Raw genomic sequence first — 20848 nt, 5'->3', positions numbered from 1 at the left:
GTAATGGCTTCTCCATGGCATTACCATGGTGGCTGGGAAGCAGATGTGACCAAGTGCAAGTGATGTTTTTGTTTAGTTCCTCTGTACATATCCAAGGGCTTCAGAGCTGGATAACTTCTGACCTGCCAGGTGCATATCCCCACTGCCCCCCAGGATAGAGATCTGCATGTTTTCTGCTCAGTCTCCGCGGGGGCAGGTGCTGCAAGTTGTGGCAGTGTTTCATTCAGATGCAGGATCCATTTTCCCTGTGGAGAGATTAGTTATGAGCATTGCTGCACACTAATCCCCCTTAGGGCAGGCAAACCCTGTGGATACCGTGTTGTAGGATGAGCCACAAAAACGTCAGGGTTTTTTATGGGCAGAGAAGAACTGAGAGTCTCACAAATAAAAATGTTCTGCCTCTGAGCTTGTCAGGCCTTTGAGCTGAGTGCTGTTCTGCATTAAGCAGAGGAGATGCTGCTGAGTGAGGACACGCTTCCCTCAGCCACGAGGAAGGTGAACTCGAGTTTGTCTTGGTGGCTGAACAAATTCAGGTTGTGTGGCCTCATCCTGCCTCCCTGAGATGCCCGTGCTGAATTATTCATGCTGTGTTTTCTGGGAATGCTGAGTTTGAAATCCATAAACAGCAAAGAGAGCATGTTGGTGAAGGTGGCATCTGCCTCACGCTCTGTCTCACCGGGGTGGCTGAGTGTAGCAGTAGGAGCTGCATTTGGTAGGTGTAGCTGTGAATTCCCATAAACACTCTGTTGTGGTTGTTCGTGGCAGTAGGAGCTCGTTGAGAATACAAAGCACTTCAAAGGGAGGTTTCAAGGGATGTTTCTTCGTTTAGAATAAAATGCAAATACTATGTGACCTCAAAACGGGGAAAACCTCATCCGTGGAGTAGAAAAGGGGAAGTGCTCCTGTGCATAGTAAAATAGGAACAGCTCTACAACTGATTGCTATTCCAAATAGGGCACCAAGAAACCAGTAATAACTTACAGGCTTGAAACTGCCAAGGAGTTTGACCTGCTTACACTAAATTCGTGCTCTGGGTTCTTTTCTAGAGGAGTCCCTCTCCTTTCTCTGCTGTAGATTAACCCTCAAGGGCTAAAGTTGCTCTATACATGTGTTTGTGCAAATGTGGGAGCCTGAGAGACAGCGGTGTTTGTGCTGAAACCGAGCAGGGGTATTCCTGCTCTCAGAGGTGAAAAGCACACTCAGGATAACATGTATCTGTCTCTTTATTAGGTTTTTAAGAGTCGTTTTCCTTTGTTCCCTCCCCCAGGCAGAATGGAATTCAGGAAGATGGGATTACCCTGTTATAAAGCTGACCCATTGTGCTGCCTTTCAGCATTTTCTTTATCTCATTTCCAGGGCAGGAACTCCCTCTCTTTCCCATAAGGCTGTCCCTATCCTTTTGATGGGTTTATACAGGATTTCCTGCTGAGTCAATAGCGGAGGAGTGCAGGGAGATAGCAGTCGGGATTCGCAGGGAGCCTGTGCTCAGCCGGAGGAGGTTCAGCCTGGCGGAGGCAGAGCAGCGCTGCCTTTTGACTTATGTAAGTGGCGATTTTTTGCTGTATAATTAATAATTGTAATAAAAGCACATTTGCATCCCATTGCACCAATACCTTCTCTGTGGCAAGATTTAGAGATAACGCAAGGTCCAGACCCACTAACATCTGTACCAGTGGGTGGCTTTCAGTCCGATTGCGACCTTACGGGACCGCAGACATTTTTTATCCCTACAGATGCATGCTCACAGCGGGACCCCCGAGCACTGCGGGAACGGCTCGGTGCCGGGGGATGCCCTTTCCCTGTAACCGCTGAGTGCATCCCCGTCTCACGAGACCCCCGGACCCCCCCAGACGGCTCCCCTGTGGGCGCAGGGGGCGAGCGCGGCCCCGGTTCCCCGGGCGGGGCGGGGGGCGCCGGCTGCTGCAGGGCGGGGGTCGCGTCCCCAGGCCCCGCCCCCGCCGCTGGAGGGGCGCGGCCAGCCCGACCGAGGGCCAATGAGCGCGTGGTCACGTGCGGGGGCGTGGCGGCGCGCCCCCTCCCCGTTTCCTGCGGGTCACGTGGCCGGTGCCCGGCGTTGCCGTGGCAGCGGCGGAGGCGGCTCCGGCTCCCGATCCCGCTCCGGCTCCGGTCCCGGTCCCTCTCCCGGGGCTCCCGGCACGGCCCCCGGACAGCACCGCGGTGAGACACGGCCCGGCCCCGCCGCCCACGGGGCCGCATCCTGCCCGCAGGGGGCTCATCCCCAGCGGGGCCCGCGCTCTGGGGCAGCGGGCGGCTTCCCCTCAGGCGTGTTCGGGAGGTGGCCGGCTCGTCCTGCAGAGGTGGGAGCACCTCCTGCCCGCGGGGCTCCGGGAGGAGGGGGTCTCGTCCTGCCCGGGGTGCTGGGGGAGTTGGTTTTATCCTGCCTGAACAGGGATTCCCCTGCCCGGGGCGGTGTGGGGGGGACGCGCCTCGTCCTGCCCGGCCGGGGGGAATCCCGTGCCGGGGTGGTGGTGGTGGGATGTGCGCCTCGTCCCGCCGAGCTGGGGGCAATCCCCTGCACCTGGAGGGAGGGGGTGAACGGGAGGGGTCCGTCCTGGGCAGAGAAGGGAACCGTCCTGTTCGGCGGTGTTTCGGATGGGATGCAGAAGGCTCCCGTGGGATATATATCCGGACAGGGATGCTCTCGCTGGAGTGCTGTGGGGGGACACCTCCAGCAGGGAAGCCCCTGGCCCAGGGTGCTTTTGGAAGACGGGATCGAGGGGTTGGGTCCCATCCTGGCTGAGGAGTTGTGGAGGATCCTTGGGATGCTGGATCAGGATGCAGTGGTAGGAGTTTGCGTCCTGCCTAGGAAAGATCCTCTGTCCAGGTTGGCTTTGGAGGGAAAGCTCCTCGCTGGGAGTGAGTCTCGTCCTGGCTTGAGGGATGCTCTGTCTGAGGCTGCTGTTGGAGAGGAGATCCTCGCAGCGTGGGATCGCCTCCTGCCCAGGGTGTGCCGAGGGTGGCCGGGAAGGAGGTGCCCTGTGAGGAGGATCCCAGCTGCAGCAGTGGGACCAGGGGGTCGCATCCTGCCTGGGAGGTGATCCGCTGCTGCCACAAGGGTGGTCACAGCTATGGGTGTTCACACCCTGCCTGGTTACTCTGACACCCCAGGAGGGCTGCTTGGAGGAGTCCCAAACCAGAAGAGAACATAGGAAGGGCTTTCCCATAGCAAAGACAGCTAGAACTCATCCGGGTGGAGTAACAGAGCTCGGGATTTGGCTTAGCCATGGCCTGCAGGGGCTTGAACAATGTTAGGGAAGGAAGGGACTGGCACAAACCCTCAGATTAGTCTGGGGGTGTGGGGCAGAAGCCTGGGACTGAGGAGGGGGCTGGCATCTGAAACCAGGCAGAGGAGCTGCCAGTGCTGCAGAGACAGCGCTCTGTGGGTGAGTGAGCACGGCAGTGCTGGGAGGGGGACCCGCTCAGCTTGCCCTGGTGGTGTCGGCTCCATTCCCAGCTGTGGAGAAATCCCCACACGTGCACTGAGATGGGAGGAGGCAAAGGCTTTCCGTTTCCAAAGCACAGCACTTGGCAGGTTAAGAAAATCCACATAAGGGAGCAATCACAGAGAGCTTTCTGTCCTCCCGGTGCGAGATGAAGTGGGGTCAGACGCGTCGGTGGTGCAGTGGAAGTGAGTGAAGACACAGCTGGGATGGACTTTGCCAGGGCTGCCTGAGGAAAATGTCTCCTGGAGAATTCCTCATTCCCCATCCAGAGCTCAAGAGCCCTGTTCAGTCAGAACCTGCAGTTATTTCTGTAAGAACAAGTGTCCTAAACCTTTAACTTTGCATGGCAGGAAGGTGAAATCTCCAGAATAAGCCTCCCCTGATGCAGATGACAGGCTGAAAAGTATTTCCAGAGTAAAACTGCTACAGCACATGTAAAATTCTTCTTTGGTCTTGTGTTTCAGCCCTTGGAGCCCTCCACTCAGTCCCTCCATGTCCATAGCCAGCAAGGTGAGTTTGACTTCCTGGCACTGCTTGTTTGGGTTACATTTGTGTTTATGGATTTCGTTCTGAAGCTGTTTACTTATTTGAGAACATCTCTTGAGCTGCTCCAGAGAGAAAATTCAGCCTTGTGGTATTTTTAGCTTATTTTTCTAAGGGAAGAAGCAGATGTGATTGGGTTCTCTTGCCCTCTCTCCATAACCTCTGAATTCATTTGTCTTTTTAATGGAATTTGTCCCAGGGGTCAAGTTTCCTACATAGAAAGTTCCTAAGTATTTTATGAAATTAAATGGCAGAGCAGAGGCCATCCCTGTCCCAGCTGGGGACAAAGGGAGTGAATTCAGTCCACGCTATACATTGCAGGACCCACACAGGATGTTGTCACAGGAAACAGCTTTACAATTTTGCTGCTCACAGATTGTTTCTTCCTCCAATCCTCCCAGGAGGCTTTTTTATTCTGTAAAATAGGTGATTCTTGCCTTTTCTGGAAACACAGATCAAGCAGGAAGGTTTGTCCCTGTTATTGTTTCTCTTGTTTTTATTATGGCATGAATATTCTAGTGGGCCTTTCTTTTTTGTTTGTTTGTTTGGGGGACTTTTTTTTGTTATTTTAAATATTTTGAATATTTCTGAGCAGGTCAGGAGCCTTCCTGGAGTGTTCCAGGGGCTGTAATAACGGCCTTGTCAAAATCTGCCCAGGAATCATCCTGTGCTGCTATCCTTGTTATGTCTGAGGGGACTGGAACCTAAAAGCCCCCCCATGTTCAGGAGGGACAATCTTGGACCTGCAGTGCTTTATTTGCTATTCTTTGTTATTGTGCCTGAAACAGCTTCCTTCCCTTTTAGTAACAGCATTCAGAGTTGTGGGCAGTTGATGTCTTTTGATCTTTGCCACTTCTGTAAGTCTCCCAGCAGTCATGGCTTTATTAGCTGTCCCCACGTGGGGAGCTGGGGGGGACACAGGCAGGGCTGAAATGTGCCTGTGACCTTGAGAGGTGGTGCTGGGACTAATTAATGCCACACCAGGTGTGATTCTGGGCAGCATCTCCTCCTCCTGGGAGCTGGTGAGTGTTGTATAGCCAGAAGGTACAGCTCTGGTGACTGTCTGCCACCACCACAGTGCTCAGTGGCAGAGTGGTGAGTGAGGGGATTAATCAAGGAATCGTGGTTTCCGTTTTTTGGAAGGCCGAGTTAGTTTCAGATGTGTGTCAGAGTTGAGAAATTTTTGCACAAAACATTCCATGGATGTTGTTCCTGTCTGGGGATCACCAGAGCCATTTGGCAGCAGGCTGGGGACTGGTGCTGTAAGGCTTTTACCACCTGAAGTACTCTTGCTGCTTTCAGGAATCTTTCAGAGTAATCCCTTCAATCTGAAAATGATGGAATTTCCTGGAAGCAGCTTGCTTTCCTCCTTGGAATTGCCTTTTCCTTGCCCTCTGGAAGTAAGGGAACAGGATTCTTAGTCAGATGTGGCTGATAAACGGAGTGTGAGCAGCTCAGGAAATTGAGCTTCCCACTGCAAAATCTTGGGAAGTTCGTTTGTTAACCCTACACAGCGTTCAGCTCTGTGATTATTGGGGGAGAACTGTGCCCACCTAAACTGAGCTTTGATGAGCAATGCTTGAGAAAAACTGATGTGCTGGTTTGAAAGTAAACCAGGGGGAGAGATTAACCCCTACACAAATACCTTGAGACAGACTTCAGGTCGGAGTTGCAATTTAATAGAGAGATTACAGTAGATGAATTATACAGAATTAGAATTATACAGAAAAACTGACTTAAACCCACAAAGTTAAACTACAACCCCTGGTCCGTGTTGGTTAGGGTGGTGGTTGCAGTCTGATAAAGCAGTGGTGCTGTGGATGGTCTGGTTTTCCTGTGGAAGTTCGGGTCCTCCCCTGCATGTCCAGTGGTGGTGGTGTTCATGTCCCCAGACTGCCCAGATGACATACTGTCAGATGCAGGCAGGAAGGTTCAGCACCTCCCCCAGAGCGAGGAATTTCACAATGGAATGATGTGATCCTATGAGTCACGGGATATTCTGGGGAGTCCTTTATGGCCGAGGTGGTTACAGCTGCCCATTGGCAGGGATGATCCTCTGGGCTGGGTGTAGCTATCACGGCTGAGTAAAGCAATTTGTGAACACAATAAAACACCACCCTGCCATGCAGGGTTTGCCTCCTTCCCTTATCTAACACCCAGCTTGCAGCCTGGGGGGTCGGGTGTGCACCGTGCAGCTCCTGCAAGCGGCCATTAACAGTTCATCAGGAATAATGTAGATGGAGATAGAATACTCAGTTTGGTTACACCCCACATTGTAACCCAGGAGAAATGGTTTCCAAAGAAGGAGCAAAAAGTGACTCCCTCAACTGGTGTTTGATACTCTAAGGAGATGCATTTGACATGAACGGTCAAATCAAAACAAAGATAAGATGGGGGTGAAGTGTATTTGTATCAAACAATTTTTTTATGAGCGAGAAGGAATTAAAGTGCAAAGTTGAGGTGCCTGCTCTGAAATGAAAATCCAGATGGTGTGCAACCTTCCTGAATTCGTGCTGAAATAGTTGCCAAGTGTACCTTTGTAATCCTTCCTAGTTCTTGTGGTCATTTTTGGCAATTATAGACGGTCCTTTCTCATTTCTGAATTCCAAGTGTGATGTTATTTGGTCCATCATTTTCCACTGACCAAAGGCAACTTCGTTCAACTGCAGCTTTTCCAGCAGTTAATGCTCATCCTCTCCACCACCCCCTCTTGAACACGACTGTTTTGTTCCCTCAGCACTTCTCTCATCATGAGTTCTGAATTAAACGTTCCGGTGGATCCCTCCACTCCTGCCTGCTGCTCTGAGCCTGGCACCAAGGGCATGGATTATCGGGACTGGGTCCGGCGCAGCTACCTGGAACTGGTCACGTCCAACCACCACTCTGTGCAAGCCCTTTCCTGGAGAAAACTGTACCTGAGCCGAGCCAAACTGAAAGCCTCCAGCAGAACCTCTGCTCTGCTCTCTGGATTTGCAATGGTAATGTGAAAAACGCATATCACTTGCTTTTAAAATTTTAAAAGTTTAATAGTAATAAAATGGTTATTAAATTAGTAATACAATTAGAGTAATAATAATTTGGACAATTTGAATTAGGACAATATGAGACAATAGAAACAAAGAATTATGGATGTCCGGGTACCTCTTTCTGGGCAGCATAAGCCCACGTTAACAGAGGATTAACCCTTAAAAACAACAGCCTGTAGTGTATTCATGCGTCTCATGCATTATGCATAAATTCCATTCAAACACAGGATTCTGTTTGGTCATCCTCACCTTCTTCCTCTGAATCCTAAACTGTGCCTTCAAACCTGAATGAGGCAGGAAGAAGCCCATTTCTTCTGATAATGGGGCAATGAATTATCTTTCTCTGAAAGATTTAGGCATCCTGTGACAGCTATCTTGGTGTGAGTCCTTTCTTTAGGAAAAAAGTATCCTACATAGCATAGTTTCTATTTTAACATTGTTATAATTGTAACCTAAAACTATATTTAACACACTACTTTAACAGAGTTAATGCAGCATTACTTTCTAACACAACACATATAATATTAATTTTAATATTTGTGAAAAGCCAATCATAAAATGCACATTTTTCACGGGTAATGTGTGTTTTATAGCTTTTTGAATGGTGAAGGTTTTTGGGTTGCCTCAAGTCAACTATTTATCAGTGTTTTCTTCCTGGGAAGAAGCAGGGAGTTGTTTCCTGAAGAAACAGGAGGCATCTGCCTGGGGGCTTCTGTTTGGCTGCTGCTGCAAAGTTTGAGGCTGGCTCTCTCACTGCAGCAGGGATACATGAGCTGTCTAACAGCCAACCCACACACTCCCAAGTCAGCCCTTTAAAAATACTAATCCCCTACCTGCAAGTGATTCTAAGGGCTCCAGCAGCATTGCTAAGTAATCCAGGACCTCCTTTGGCCCCGAGGCTGGCTGCCCTCTTGGGAGGCTGCTCTTGGGTGTGGAGCACTTTCAGGCCCCTGTGGTTGCTGTGGTCCTGAACGTTATTTTAATTTCTCTGCGTGTTTTCTCAGGTCACAGTGTCTAAAATAAGGTGGAGGTTGGTCACAGTCTGCCAAAGTGAAGTTTGCATAGCGTGATCAGGGAGATCGTGTTCTACCACTGAGGTGTGAGAAGAGGCCCTGAGCCTCAGACCTGGTGTCAGAGGGCTCTGCAGCCTGCAGGGAGCCAAACCTGGTGTATTTTTGTCAGTGCTGCCTATTGGAAGTGATCCCTGGTGCTTGCTTTCCTCTGTGCAGCCCTTGGGTGTTATTTGGAAGTGATTTGCATAGGTCAGAAGCGTGTCAGGGGTGAGCAAATAAACAAGACTGAGACAGTCAGTGTTCCAGTGCTCAGGCCTGTCTGAGCTGCATTAAAACACCACCATGCTGTGTCAATGTGAGCCCCTTTATCTCCCCTCAGCTTTTGCTTACTGTGAGTGAGAGTTGGAACCGGTTTGGGGGAGGTTTCCTGTTCAGGAAGTGGGCAGGTCTGGTTGTTCCTGAGGTCTGTCAGCAGAGGGGCAGAGGGCAGTGCCTGGGTGGTGTGGGACATGATGTGAAGATGTTTCATCCTGCAGCTCAGAAGCTGGGAGGGAAAGACAGATCTCAGGAACTTCCCAGACTGCCTTTCTTGTTTTATTTTAGCTTCTTGCACTGCTTTTTCCTCCCCCAGCCCCCCAGACCATGAATCATCCATAACATTACAACAGCCTGGGATGATGAAGTTGGTCACCCAAAGTGAAGCTGGAAAGCTGCAGGCGGGGGTTTCAGTGGGAGCAGGCTGGAGTGGAGACAGGGTGCTCAGTTGCTTTGTCATTGCTCTCCACTCACTGGCTGTGTGCAAAAGATGCTCTTAAAAGCTTTTCACAAAGTCTGTGTTGGTTTGTAACCAAACTTGTGTGCTGCAAGGAGATAGCTGGGCGCTCTCCTGTAGACTTCTCTCATGCAGGAGTTTTCTTATTTTAAAAAGCTTCTCATGTACATGCCCTGTGTGCCTCTGCTTACTGGAGTTCTGCTGTGACTGTTGTCTTTAACACAATTATTAAATGAACATTTTCTGTTGCTGGGGGCTGATCTACCAGCGTGGTCCCACAGTGTCCCTGCTGGGGTGTGCTGTCACTGGCACACTGGGACTCAGGGTTTGCAGCCCACCCACACTGCAGGGCTGAACCACATCTCTGAAAACAAATCATGCTTTCTCAGCTCTTACAGCAGAAAGTTACTGAAAGTCCTTGGCAAACACACAAAATTAACCACTGGTTTTACATTCTCTTTGAACTCTAAATTTAAAGTGCAGTTGAATATACACAGGTGTAAGTAGTGTTAATTATGCTTACCAGCCTAATGTAAGAAATAGCCCTGAAATCAGTAACTAAGAAATAAAATCTCTTGCAGTAAGGAATTCTCTTTATTAGCAAGCTTTTTCCCCAGCTGATTGGAAAGCTGAGGTGTTTGTTCCTCCTGGGTTATTTCTCCGCGGATATGCAGGAGTTTAGTACACGGATGTTTACTCTCTAATAAGAGCACCTCTTTGGCTATTGCTGAAAGAAGAGAACTTATTTAGAGATAAATATGTGTAGACGTGGCACTTAGGGACATGTTTTGGTGGTGGCCTTGGCAGTGCTGCTGTAATGGTTGGATTCTGTGATCTTAAGAAGGTGTTTTCCAGGCTGAAGGATTCCGTGATTCTATTAAACAGTTTCCCCAAAGCCTCGAGTGCATTTGACTACGTAAACAAATGTCATCCAGGGCTTGGCTATTGCTTTATTTACTTCCCTGTCGGTGTGTTTGATGCAAGCTAGCTCCATATTGGCTGAAATTATTGCGAGCTGATGGATATTTGATCAACAGGCCATGGCTCTGATCCAGCTCCTTCTGGACAGGCTGCAGAATAATGCAAACCTTCCTCGTTACCATCTCTGGTATTTCTGGCAGGAGGATGTGGGTCATTCCAGTGCCAGGTCTGCTTGGAGGTGGGCTGTAGGGCAGCTGCAGCTGCCCCAAGGAGGCTGTAAATAAAGGAAATTTAGAAGGAGTTTAGGACACCTCCTTAATAATTTTCCTGATGGAAATAAAAGCTATTACTGCTAATCCATCTTCTCAATACTTATCCAATTGCTACAGGATATGTGTTTGATTAAAAAAAAAGCAAAACAAAACAAAAACCCTAACAGATCTACTGGAGTGGTTGTTTTTACAGTCTGCCAAACCATCTGTGTGAATGTGTCATGGTTTATGTTAAGCCGTTTGTCATCCTTTTGCTTGATATTATCTGTCTTGGTCTAAATTTCTCAAAATGAATAACATCCTTGTTGTGGACAGTCTGAGCTATACTGGTCTAAACCCCACCATCATTGCATGTAATTTAACTGCAGTTTAACTCTAAAATGTTGTGAGCCCTTGATCCTGTAATTCTGGAGTTCAGCTGGGTTATTCTCAAACTTAAAATTAAGCCTGTGCTGAAATATTCCATGGCTCAGCAGAGAGCTCAGCCTTGCAAAGTTGCTTCTGGGAAGAGGTTAAAATAAAGGGGGCTATTACATGGAAGAGTATAATTGTATCAAACATGACATATTAATAGTTTTACAGGCTAGACAGCTTATTTAATAATTTTTTAAATGGGTTATGTCAGCTTGTCCTCTTTCTCTTATCCCGGTCAGGGAATGACATGACAGCCTGTGCTGGGTAAAGCAATAAGAGCTCACTCACCTTTTCAGTACTTGTTTGGGTTAAATGAACTGCTTTTCTGCCTTGCTGCCCTATCTGAATTGTTGGTGTTTTTCACTGAAATACCTCTTACTGAGCCATCAGTCAGTGTTAAAAATTCATCACACTGCACAGCTGAAGCTCGCCCTGGGGAATAGGTTAGTCTGGGAGGAAACATCCAATTAGCTGAAAAGTGCTGCTCATGTGAAGGATAACAAGCAGAAATTGATATGTTGACATCAGCCAGGCTTTCAGCTTTAATATAAAGCTATAAATTGGACATGCAGGTACAATTCCCATTCAGCTGTGTCTCTGGGTATTACAGCACCCCATAATGAACAATGTACCTGCAGGTTTTCCTGGCTGATGGGGCGTGACTGGCAACCACAGTGCTGTACAAATTCATTGTACAGTGAAGCAGGGAATAAGTCTGATCTCCTCCCTCTCAAATCAATATAAGGGGAACTGCAAAGGGAACCATACACAAGGCAACATGAAATCTGTTCTGTTTGAATTGACCTTGCCATTGATAGTGAAGCCAGTCCTGTGTTAGGATTTTCTCTGCTATACAATAAGAACTACTGTACTGTTTACTACAGTAAACTGCAACCAGGAGCTGATAAAAACAAAGGTAAAACCCCGACATGCTCATGGTCAGAACAGAAGGCTGGGAGTGCCCAAGGACTGTCACAGTATTTTTGCCGTCTTTAATGTCTTAAATAGTTGATGTAGCTATAAAATCCAGACTTGTAGAGACTGACCATTTTCCACACATGTTGTGTCTTGCTTGCTGGTAAATGTGTTCAGACTTGACTGTGATCTGATGGTTTTCAGAGCAAATGTAGGTAAGGCAGCAGTCATGCCAGCTGGTTTCCATTCCCTTTAATCCTTTTCAGGGCTTCCAGCAGGGACAACATGAGCATACCCCTAATCTTCCAGTGCCTAAATAATATTATGAATAAGTAATGCCAAAGCAAGTGGTGCAGGTGATTATACAGAGCCTGAAATGGCTGCTCAGGGGAGTCTCATGTGAAGTCTGGATAACATAATCGTGAGTCAGTTCTGTGAAATCCTTCTGTGTCCCAGAATCAAGTGCATATTTGAAACTTTGCCTTCTCATGATGTTCTTTAGAGGGGCTTCTTTCCAGCAAGCTGTGCTGTGCTGGAGCAGCAGGTCAGCTGGGATCACCAGAGGTTTTCCTTGCTGCCAAGAAAGTTAACTTCTCTGCAGTCATGAAGTGCAGCTACAGATCCAAGCCAGCTGCTAGAGAGAAATGTTTGATAATCTTGTCCGCTGCTTTTGTGTCTCGTCTTAGCAGAAAATTTGTGCTGTCCTTTCAGGGATGCCACCACAGAGAAGTACTGGTTTGCTTCACAGGTAGCTTAATTGTAAAAATTCTTAAGCTAAACCAGTTAACAGGACTCCAGTTCTGATCTCAAAAGAGCCTCCTGCTCTCTTGCACATATTCTGCCTCTTAAGCTTTATTTGATTAAAGTAAAAATAGCTTTAGAGACCTGCTGCGTGATAGCTCTTGTTTTGGGAAGCAGGCTCCTGAGTTGCTGAGCACACCCATAAGCCAGTAGCTCTCCACTTCTGCTGGGTGTATCACCAAGTTATTACCTCTCAAGGGAGAAATTTGAGGATATAAATAACTTAAAAGTTATTTATCTGGGAATATTTGTAATAAAAACAAATGCAAACTGTCCTGAGAATAAAAGGCATTTTTTTAAACTATGGGCTAACTTAAGCTATAAAGTAGCTTGTGTGCTTCCCATGGTGGGTAATGAAACCTGGCTGGCCACTGGCCAGAGGAGCTGCTTGGTTTTGCTTTTCTTTACATGCCTGAAGTTGAAACTTCCTGTGCTGCAGCCGCAAGGAAGGAGTGGCACTGGAGGGTGTGATGGTGGCTTATAGCAGGCTGTTAGCTGCCTCTCAGCCCCACGTGGCATCTAATGAGCTCCTGTTGTGTGCTGGGTTTGGGGCAGTTCCTGTGGCTGGTGGTGGCAAGGAGAGACGTGTTTGAGAAAACCACGATCTCAGAAGGGCCACAGCACAGGCAGGGCGCGCGCGTCCTCCTGGGTGACAGCCGTGATCCATCTGGACTGCCCTTCCAAAAAGCTCTGGAGTGTGCACTTGACCTTAGGTGTCCTTCCTGAATCAAGATGCTTTTCTGGCTGAAAGCCTTGAATAGAGGAAAGCCAGCAGGTGTTGACTGGCTCTTTGTTCCTTCCCCAGGTCGCCATGGTGGAGGTGCAGCTGGAGGTGCAGTACAAGTACCCCCAGATGCTGCTGATCGCCTTCAGCGCCTGCACCACGGTGCTGGTGGCCGTTCACCTCTTCGCCCTCCTCATCAGCACCTGCATCCTGCCCAACGTGGAGGCCGTCAGCAACATCCACAACCTGAACTCCATCAGCGAGTCCCCCCACGAGCGCATGCACCCCTACATCGAGCTGGCCTGGGGCTTCTCCACCGTCCTGGGGATCCTCCTGTTCCTTGCTGAAGTTGTGCTCCTGTGCTGGATAAAATTCCTGCCAGTGGGCTCCATCCTGAAAAACGAGACCACCAACGTGGAGAAGCCCAGCAGCCACGCGGGGTGGCAGTCAGCACTGGTGTCCACCATCATCATGGTCCCTGTGGGTTTGATTTTTGTCGTCTTCACCATCCACTTCTACCGCTCCTTGGTGCGGCACAAAACGGAGCGGCACAACCGGGAGATCGAGGAGCTCCACAAACTGAAAGTGCAGCTAGATGGGCATGACAGAGGCATGCAGGTGGTGTGACAGAGCCTGCACACAGCTCAGCCAGGGCTGAGAGCAAAATACCTGGTCTGCTGCTTGGTGAGACGCACCAGGGATGGATTTTCTTGAGGCTTAAATCTGTAAATGCTACTTGCCTGCCATTTCTAGCTGTGGGTTCTTGTGCTGTTCCACGTGCTGGGGGCTCTGCCCTGGTTCTGGTCCCACACACTTGGTACTTAAGTCGACACTGCCGTGGTGTTCAAGGTCAAAACTTTATCTACCTTAACATTGGTAGCCAAAAATCTGTATTTTTTACAAATGCAATATTCCATTGCCAAAAGTGAAACTGTATCGGCTCTCCCAAAAGCCTCTCTTTGTGTATGTGTGTGTAGGACCTGTCTTACCTGTCAGAACTCCCTGGCTGTCAGTGCAGCCACAATTAACTGGCAGCTCGTTCCTAGAGCAGAGCTGATTAATGTGGGTACCTGCAGCTGACTCAAGGACATCCAGGAAAGCACAACAGCAACTGAGAATGTTGATCACCATTGTTCCAAAGCAAGTATTCCATAAATACATAACCAGAAAGAAAACAGCCTTAGCTTTTATGTTCTTTTCTTGCTGTTCTTTACTGTATTTTTACAGCTTGGGATGTAGAATTTTGAATTGCAGGAGGCTGGGAAGTTCTCTCACACTTTCTTCAGTGGCATCTGTCACCTTAGGTTGAGTAAGTGCCAAGATTGTGGTTTTTTCCCAATAAGAGGCAAGAGTGCCCAGGGAAGGCTTACAGGTGTTTTAGATTTAACAAGGACATTCTTAAAACGGAACAGTGACAGGGAATTTAATGAGACAAGACTTTGAAGGACTAACAAAGCAAGTTTCAAGGAGGTAAAGGAGTGACAGCAAGTACTGTAGAAATCTGCCACTGTGTCTTCTTCATTTGTGCATTGCTGTGATGCCTTTTGCCCGGTTTGCTAGAGAGAACAAGCCCAGTCCTGTGTTGTTTCATCATTTGGGGGTTTGGTTTTTTTCTTTTTTTTATTGGCTGTAGCATTTTTCTGTCAGAAATGAATGCTTCCTTCTCTCTCCACCAAAGCAGAAGACTCCCCTGGTGGAACCTGGAGCTGTCCTGGCGAGCCTGATGGAGCTGGATCTGGCAGGAATGCTGTGTGCCATTAAAGAGCTATCCCTTTCCTTTGAGCTCATTTCTTTTTTCAGCAGCTGAGACAATGACACTTGCATGTCTGTGTTGCTTAGCAAGGGAAGCTTGTAAATTCCATAGCATCCTTGTGGGTGAAAACTTCTGTAAAAAAGAAAACCAATTTTATTATTTTTGGTAACTTTGTGGAGAGAAAAGAGTGTTTTGCAATCATCAGCTCTTTCAAGGGAAAGTCAGGCTTTCTGACATGCAGGGCTGCAAGAAGCATAAGCACATTTTCTTGGCCCTGATCCTGTGCTAGTTTCCTCCTCTGCTCTCCAAAACTGCAGTTTCAGAGTCTCTGAGGCCTTATAGGTTTCTGAAATCATTAAGGATGTTTATAATGTTCTATTTAACCCTGGGCTCTTATTCCACTGGGATTTGAGGCAGTGTCAGCTTCCCAGAAGGGACAGTACATGCAAACCCCAGGGGAGCAGGGCGAGACTATCCCAATATTCCTCTTTGTCAAGGGCCCTGGGAAACCACCTCTCATCTCTCTTGTTTACATGGGAATGTGAGCATTGCTGAACAAGTTGCTTAGCACTGTGTCTGTGGCTTTCATCTGCTGTTCTTGCTGCAGTTGGCATGTACCATATTGGCTGATGTGCAGCAAAGAAAATAGTCTTTGTGTGCTAAATGACTAATCTGTACTCATGTGCATATGCAAAAATCAATGAGTGGCCTCCAGGAAGTGGGGTGAAATTCATATGAATGCCCCAGGACTCTCCCCTTTCTCCCTCTTCTTTTTACCATAATAAAAATTAAAAGGTTTATACAACAGAATCAGAGTTGAGTTTTCTGCCAAGTGCTACATGTGTCAGCTCCTCTACCAACAGAATTTCTGTTGAGAGGCCAGAGCCAGACCAGATGGGATGAATCTCTCATCTGTACTTTGCACTCTCCTTTAACATCAGTAACAGTAGGACCTTGTGTGCTGAGGGGCTCAGAAGGATCTCAAGGAAAGTATTGCACTATTTTTGCAATATCTTTTTAAAAGCGTCCTCCTGTGCATACAGTGCTGCAAAAGCAATTCAGCTTGTCTGGAAACAGCCAGATCATTCATTTAATATTTTGCAACAGCAAATTGAGAAAAGCAGCAGAAACTGCTTTGATTTTGTAGAATAACTCATTCAGGCTTGGGTGGGATTGCATTTAAGATCAGTCTCAAGTTGGTGCATCTGTGACTGGAGTGGGACTACCTTACTCCAGAGGAGAGTCTGAGATCCAGTTTGGGATGGTGTCCCAAGGGCACATGCTCCTAAAACAGAGTAATAACTTGCTGCCCTGTCTTTGCTTGCAGCTCTGCTTCTTGTGTCTCTCTGGGCACTGAGTTCTCCCTTCCATGAGAAGCTCATGGGGGTAATTTTGCTCTTTGATTCTCAAGGTTACCCATCCACCTTCATGCTGTAACTCCTCTCCCTTCCCAACAACAGCACTTGCTTTTCTTGCTCCCGCCTCTCTTCCTGCAATTTATTTACATTTTCACCTCTGTTGGGTTCAGGCTTGTGTTGCAGAAATGTTACCTGTGGTTCCAGGCACAGGAGTTGATCCATAAAGGAAGGAGTAGGGATGTTGTACTTGTCCAGCTGGGTGTTTCTGTGCTCCAGCACCAGAAAATCCTCCTTGCTCCTGCTGCTGCCCCCGTGGCTGCCAGCAGGATTTCCATCAGTCAAGCCAGCCTTTCCACGCTGTCACTGCTGTCCCAACAGGGCTGCCAGCTCTCTGTGGCACGTCTGGGTTTGTGTGGCCATGCCTGGCCACGTCTGTCCTGTGCTGTCCCCTCTCTGTCATTCCTGGGGAGTCTGTCGTTCTTGGAGTGCCCCAGGTTTTGTGTGGCTGCAATCCTGCAATGCCTGCATGGAGATGCTTCTCCCAAGGGTTCCACCCTCAGCTGGGGATGAGTGTTGAGGATCTCCCCTGGTGTGTGTTGGCTTTCTGTGCCAGCTTTGGGCTCTGGGCTGCTGCACTCTGGGGTGGCTGCTGCCCTGATTCTCAGCCCCCTTGGGCTGTGGCTCTCTGGACCAGCTATTGCCTTGTCTGAGCTATTTCTCCAATTTTTGCACTGGGGCTTAGCACAGGGACAGCCACGATCTTGCTTCAGATTATTTTTTTTTTTGGCCAGCAGGAAAATGCCTCTGCAGGCGCCAGCGCTGCAGGGACCCTGCCTGCCCACCCTGAAGCAGGGAAGGAACTCTCAAGGACAGGGAAACAACAATTCTTTGTATCATTCCCGTGCACCTGCCTTGCTTAGAAGGCAATTCCTCTCTCCCTTTCCATCTTGGCAGGAGTAAAGAAGGGGCACGACCGCGAGCTGGAGGGAGCAGGATCGGGTTCTCCCTTTGCAGTATTCAGTGGCAGCTCTCACTCTGTGGTCTCCCTATTTTTAACATCGCCCCGGGGCTGGGCTGGCTCCCTGTAGCAGTGGAGAGGAGGCTCTCGGGGAGACTGTAACCGTGAGAGGTGGAGTCCTGTTGGATTTGAGCATGTGAGGATGAAAGTGACACCGTGTGAGAGCCCCGGCTGGAGGGAGGGCTGCCCTGAGCGCTCCCGTCTGGGAGTGTTTCTGGAGAGCACCGGGGTGGGTGCAGCTCAGAGAGAACATCCCTCCACATCCTTCCCTCCACATCCTTCCCTTCCACATCCTTCCCTCCACATCCTTCCCTCCGCATCCTTCCCTTCCACATCCTTCCCTTCCACATCCTTCCCTTCCACATCCTTCCCTTCCACATCCTTCCTCTGGGATGAGGCCATGGGCAATCCCAGGTTGCCTCGAGGTTACCTGTGCTGGGCTGGGAGTGGAGGTGCCTCCTGCCTTTCATAATGTGCTTTCTTTTCTTTTCCTGCCTTCTAACAAACAAACAAAAGGACTTGGAGTTTCCCTGCTGCTGTAGATTCATCATCTTTTAAATCTCATTGCATCAACTGCTAAGGCAGCTTCCTCAATGCCCCCTCAAGCTGCAATTGAGCTGGGCCAGAGGGGATATTTTCTGGTTAACTCACAGGTTCTCTCCTCTACAGCCATTTCAAAGCAGTTTCAGTAATTAAAACTGACTGCCTGGATTTGGACAGGATTTCCCTGAATCCCTGTATGTCCAGCTGGGAGCTTGCTTTCTGCCCAGAGGTGCAACAGCCATGACTGCTAAGAGAAAAAGAAAAAAATCTGTATTTTAGCTTTGCCTATTCTTGTTTTAGCTCTGCATGAACAATATTTAATGTAGAACAACGAATGTATCTCAGTTATTGTCCAGCTGTGTGAGAGAAACTGGATAAACTTGCTCAGTTTTATGCTTCTTGGTGATTTCAGACTGATTTCTTGAAAGGCAGCTCAAGTCCTCCAGCATCTTCTAATGGGTTAACTTGGGTTCTGCTTTTTTGAAAAAAAGTTTGGTCAGATATTATCATTCTCCCTTTGCAATGCACAAGGAGATAACAATTAGATGCACTTCCTTTTAATGAGGGTCTGGGTCTTGGCAGGTCTTTTACAAGGAGGTTAAGGAGACAAGAAACTCCTATAACAGGAAGACCATTAAAGTTAGTCTTCTGTTAATAATAATACCAGCTTAATGGACAAAATTACTTTTAAGAGTTCATTTAGATTAAAACATCTTCATACCTTTCTCAGATTTCTATAGTACTTAACAGTAAATTTTTAATGTTTTGTAACACTGCAAAACAGGATTTTCTGGCTTTTTTTTTTTTTTTTTTAGGAGAGAATGTACATAAAGTTTTAAGGAGTAATACTGAACAGATGGGTGTGCATTTTGATCTAAGGATGATGCCCAAGAGGCTGTTTAACAGGTGAAAAATGTCAAAAGACTGGCACAGCAATGCCTGTGTAGTGACTAGATTAAGTTTTGGAATTCAAAAACAGCAAGAAAAAGCCCTCATTTTTTGGCTCAGTATTTAATTATTTGCATTTTTTCACATTTAAGATATCAGCTAGGAAGAGCTGGAATCTTCTGGCAAGAACAGCAGCTTCCTGTGTAGTTCAATCAAGGCAGAAAAATCCAGCCAGCAAATGCAGAGCACAAGATGAACTAACACTGTGTAAGTTATTGTGGCAATCTGATTCATCAGAATCCATCATCTGCTTTCACTGTGGAGAGAATGGAGCAGCAGGCACGCACACAGAAAGTGTTTTAGCAGCCTGAGAGCACAATATAAATGTAGAATTGGAGCACTGGAAATTCGGGCCAAGCATTAATGGCAACTCTTGACTGCTGCAGTGTGCTGAGCAGAGAGCAGATCCGTGGTGAGGCTTGGAACTGCAGGGTGAGGAGGATCCAGGTGCAGTGTTTGCTCTCTCTGTGACAGCCTGGGCTGTGTTTCCTCCCTGTGTGTCTGTGCCAGGCTGGCAGGCTCCTCCTCCTGCTTGGACAAAGCCCCTCTGCTCCAGCAGCAGCTCCAGGTGCTGTCCTGGGGATATTCCACTCCTGAGTGCTGCTGAGCCCTGTGGATGCCAGGCTGCAGAAAAAGGGAGGAACTGCTGCTCTCAGCACACTCCCTGCTTTTGGGAGAGAGCTGCACATCACAGAATGGGTTGGCTTGGAAGGGACTTTAATGATCATGCAGTTCCTACCCCCTCCCATGGACACCTTCCACTAGTCCAGGTTGCTCCAACCTGGCCTTGGACACTCCCAGGGATCCAGGGGCAGCCACAGATTCTCTGGCAACCTGTGCCAGGGCCTCCCCACCCTCACAGAAGAATTGGAAGAATTTCTTCCAAATACCTAATCTAGATCTACCCTCTTCCAGCTGCAGCCTAAGAGGAATTTTTTGGGACAGAGCTCACTGTGAGCAGGTGTGGCCTGCCTGTTGTGTGTCTGTGTTTGCAGTGAAGAGGTTCCATCAGAGGGGATGTGCTGTGACTGCTGGAACTGCTGCTGGAGCTCCTTGAGGACTCTCACCAGCCCACCTGGATGGAGGTTTGGAGTCTGGAACTGCCCATGGGAGCCCTGCTAGTAGGTCCCTGCTGGAATTGGCACTAAACCTGGCTCGTTGCAGCCCACAAAGGGCTCTGCTTGTATCTGTTGGCTTAAACTGATGAAAAATATCCTGATTGACCCATCTGATTCCTGGTACCTGTGCAGGCTGAAGAGCTCCCTCTCCTGCAGAAAAGCAGAGGGCAGTGCCTGTGGCAGGAATGCAGCAAATCCCGTGCAGTCAGTGCCAAGGAAGCACTTCTGGGGCAGAGCTCAGCAGAGCAGGGACACAGAGATCTGTCTGTCCCTTTCCTTGCCAGCCAAAGCCAGGCAGCACTGCCTGCTGGTGGCAAGGTGGTGTTTTCATGCTGCAGGTGAGACTGTGCTGAAGGGCTGCTGTGGCAGCGCTGTGTTTATTAAAGGATCACACTTCTTCCACAGCACAACATCATTTTCAAGAGCACAGAAGTTTGTTCAGAGCAGACAGATGGCCTCAGATCAGCTTCTGCTGCAAATGACTGCTTGAATCTTAGGTACGAGTCATGATTCAAACCTGACTGCTGGGGTGCCAGGAAAATAAATGATGGCTGCCAGGGTTGCAGTCTGTTGCCCAGCTAATTCCCAAAATCAGGCTCTTGCTACTGAGGGCTGACAGCAGGGTTCAGAGATGACAAATGATCAGAAAATAACACAGTCTGTGCAGGCCTTTGGTCTGATCTCTGTCCAAGCACAAAGAGTCAGCACTAGTCCTCTGCAAATGCTGCTCTTTGGTCCCAGAAGATACAGGTCACACATGGAATTTATGATTAATCTTCATTGTTAGAGCATGAATCTTCAGCAAAGGATAATTACTTTAATTAGTTCTCAGTGTTTTGTACTGTCTGTGGAGAGATACCTGCTTATCTTCCTCCCCTGAGACCTGGTCCTTACAGGGCTGTCTGAGGTGGGTGAGGGGATATTTGTACCCCCAGGGCTGGATGCAACATTCAAACCAGTCTGACAGTATCAAGTATGGGCCAGGAAAGCTTAAAATCTGTGCCAGGGTTTGTGCTGAAACTGTGTCGAGGACTGTTTGATACTCTGTTTAATGTTTCTAACTTTCTTAGTTTCATTTAAATGTTTAGGAACTGGTTGTTTGCTTTTTTGTTACAAAACAGGTAATGGTGCAACCTGTCGTTTCTGACTTTGGCCTAAAAGCTCCCCCTGCCCAGAAGGTTTGGAAGCTCACCCCTTTTACTTGTTTGTTAAATCTTCATTTTATTGAGCTTATCTCTGCACACA

General features: G+C 48.2%; 1 protein-coding gene across 3 annotated transcripts; it reads left to right on the top strand.

Moving 5' to 3' along the window:
- The first annotated feature begins 2056 nt into the window (after positions 1-2056).
- ORAI2 (ORAI calcium release-activated calcium modulator 2) lies at positions 2057-15456 on the top strand. Of its 3 annotated transcripts, none has more exons than XM_084219208.1 (4): positions 2057-2178; positions 3929-3974; positions 6745-6985; positions 12947-15456. In XM_084219208.1, exons 3-4 carry the CDS (start codon positions 6758-6760, stop codon positions 13490-13492), a joined length of 774 nt encoding a protein of 257 aa, XP_084075334.1. In that variant the 5' UTR covers positions 2057-2178; positions 3929-3974; positions 6745-6757; the 3' UTR covers positions 13493-15456. The 3 variants fall into 3 exon arrangements, with proteins under 3 accessions (XP_084075334.1, XP_084075333.1, XP_084075335.1); XM_084219207.1 differs by having other exon boundaries at positions 2085-2318; XM_084219209.1 differs by lacking the exons at positions 2057-2178; positions 3929-3974 and having other exon boundaries at positions 6755-6985; positions 12947-13486; positions 14547-15456.
- Positions 15457-20848: the final 5392 nt, after the last annotated feature.

Source organism: Fringilla coelebs (genome assembly GCF_963513975.1).
Source record: "Fringilla coelebs genome assembly, chromosome: 20".
NCBI classification, from domain to species: domain Eukaryota; kingdom Metazoa; phylum Chordata; class Aves; order Passeriformes; family Fringillidae; genus Fringilla; species Fringilla coelebs.
Note: the sequence above shows the minus strand (reverse complement) of the source record. Positions and strands in the feature narration are given on the sequence as shown.

What these genes read in the sequence shown, in the direction of transcription:
- ORAI2 (XM_084219209.1), top strand. Translation starts at nt 6,758, where the DNA reads ATGAGTTCTGAATTAAACGTTCCGGTGGATCCCTCCACTCCTGCCTGC. An exon ending in TGCTCTCTGGATTTGCAATG is followed by an intron (nt 6,986 to 12,946) that starts GTAATGTGAAAA and finishes TTCCTTCCCCAG; the next exon opens with GTCGCCATGGTGGAGGTGCA. An exon ending in ATGACAGAGGCATGCAGGTG is followed by an intron (nt 13,487 to 14,546) that starts GTGTGACAGAGC and finishes CCACCAAAGCAG; the next exon opens with AAGACTCCCCTGGTGGAACC.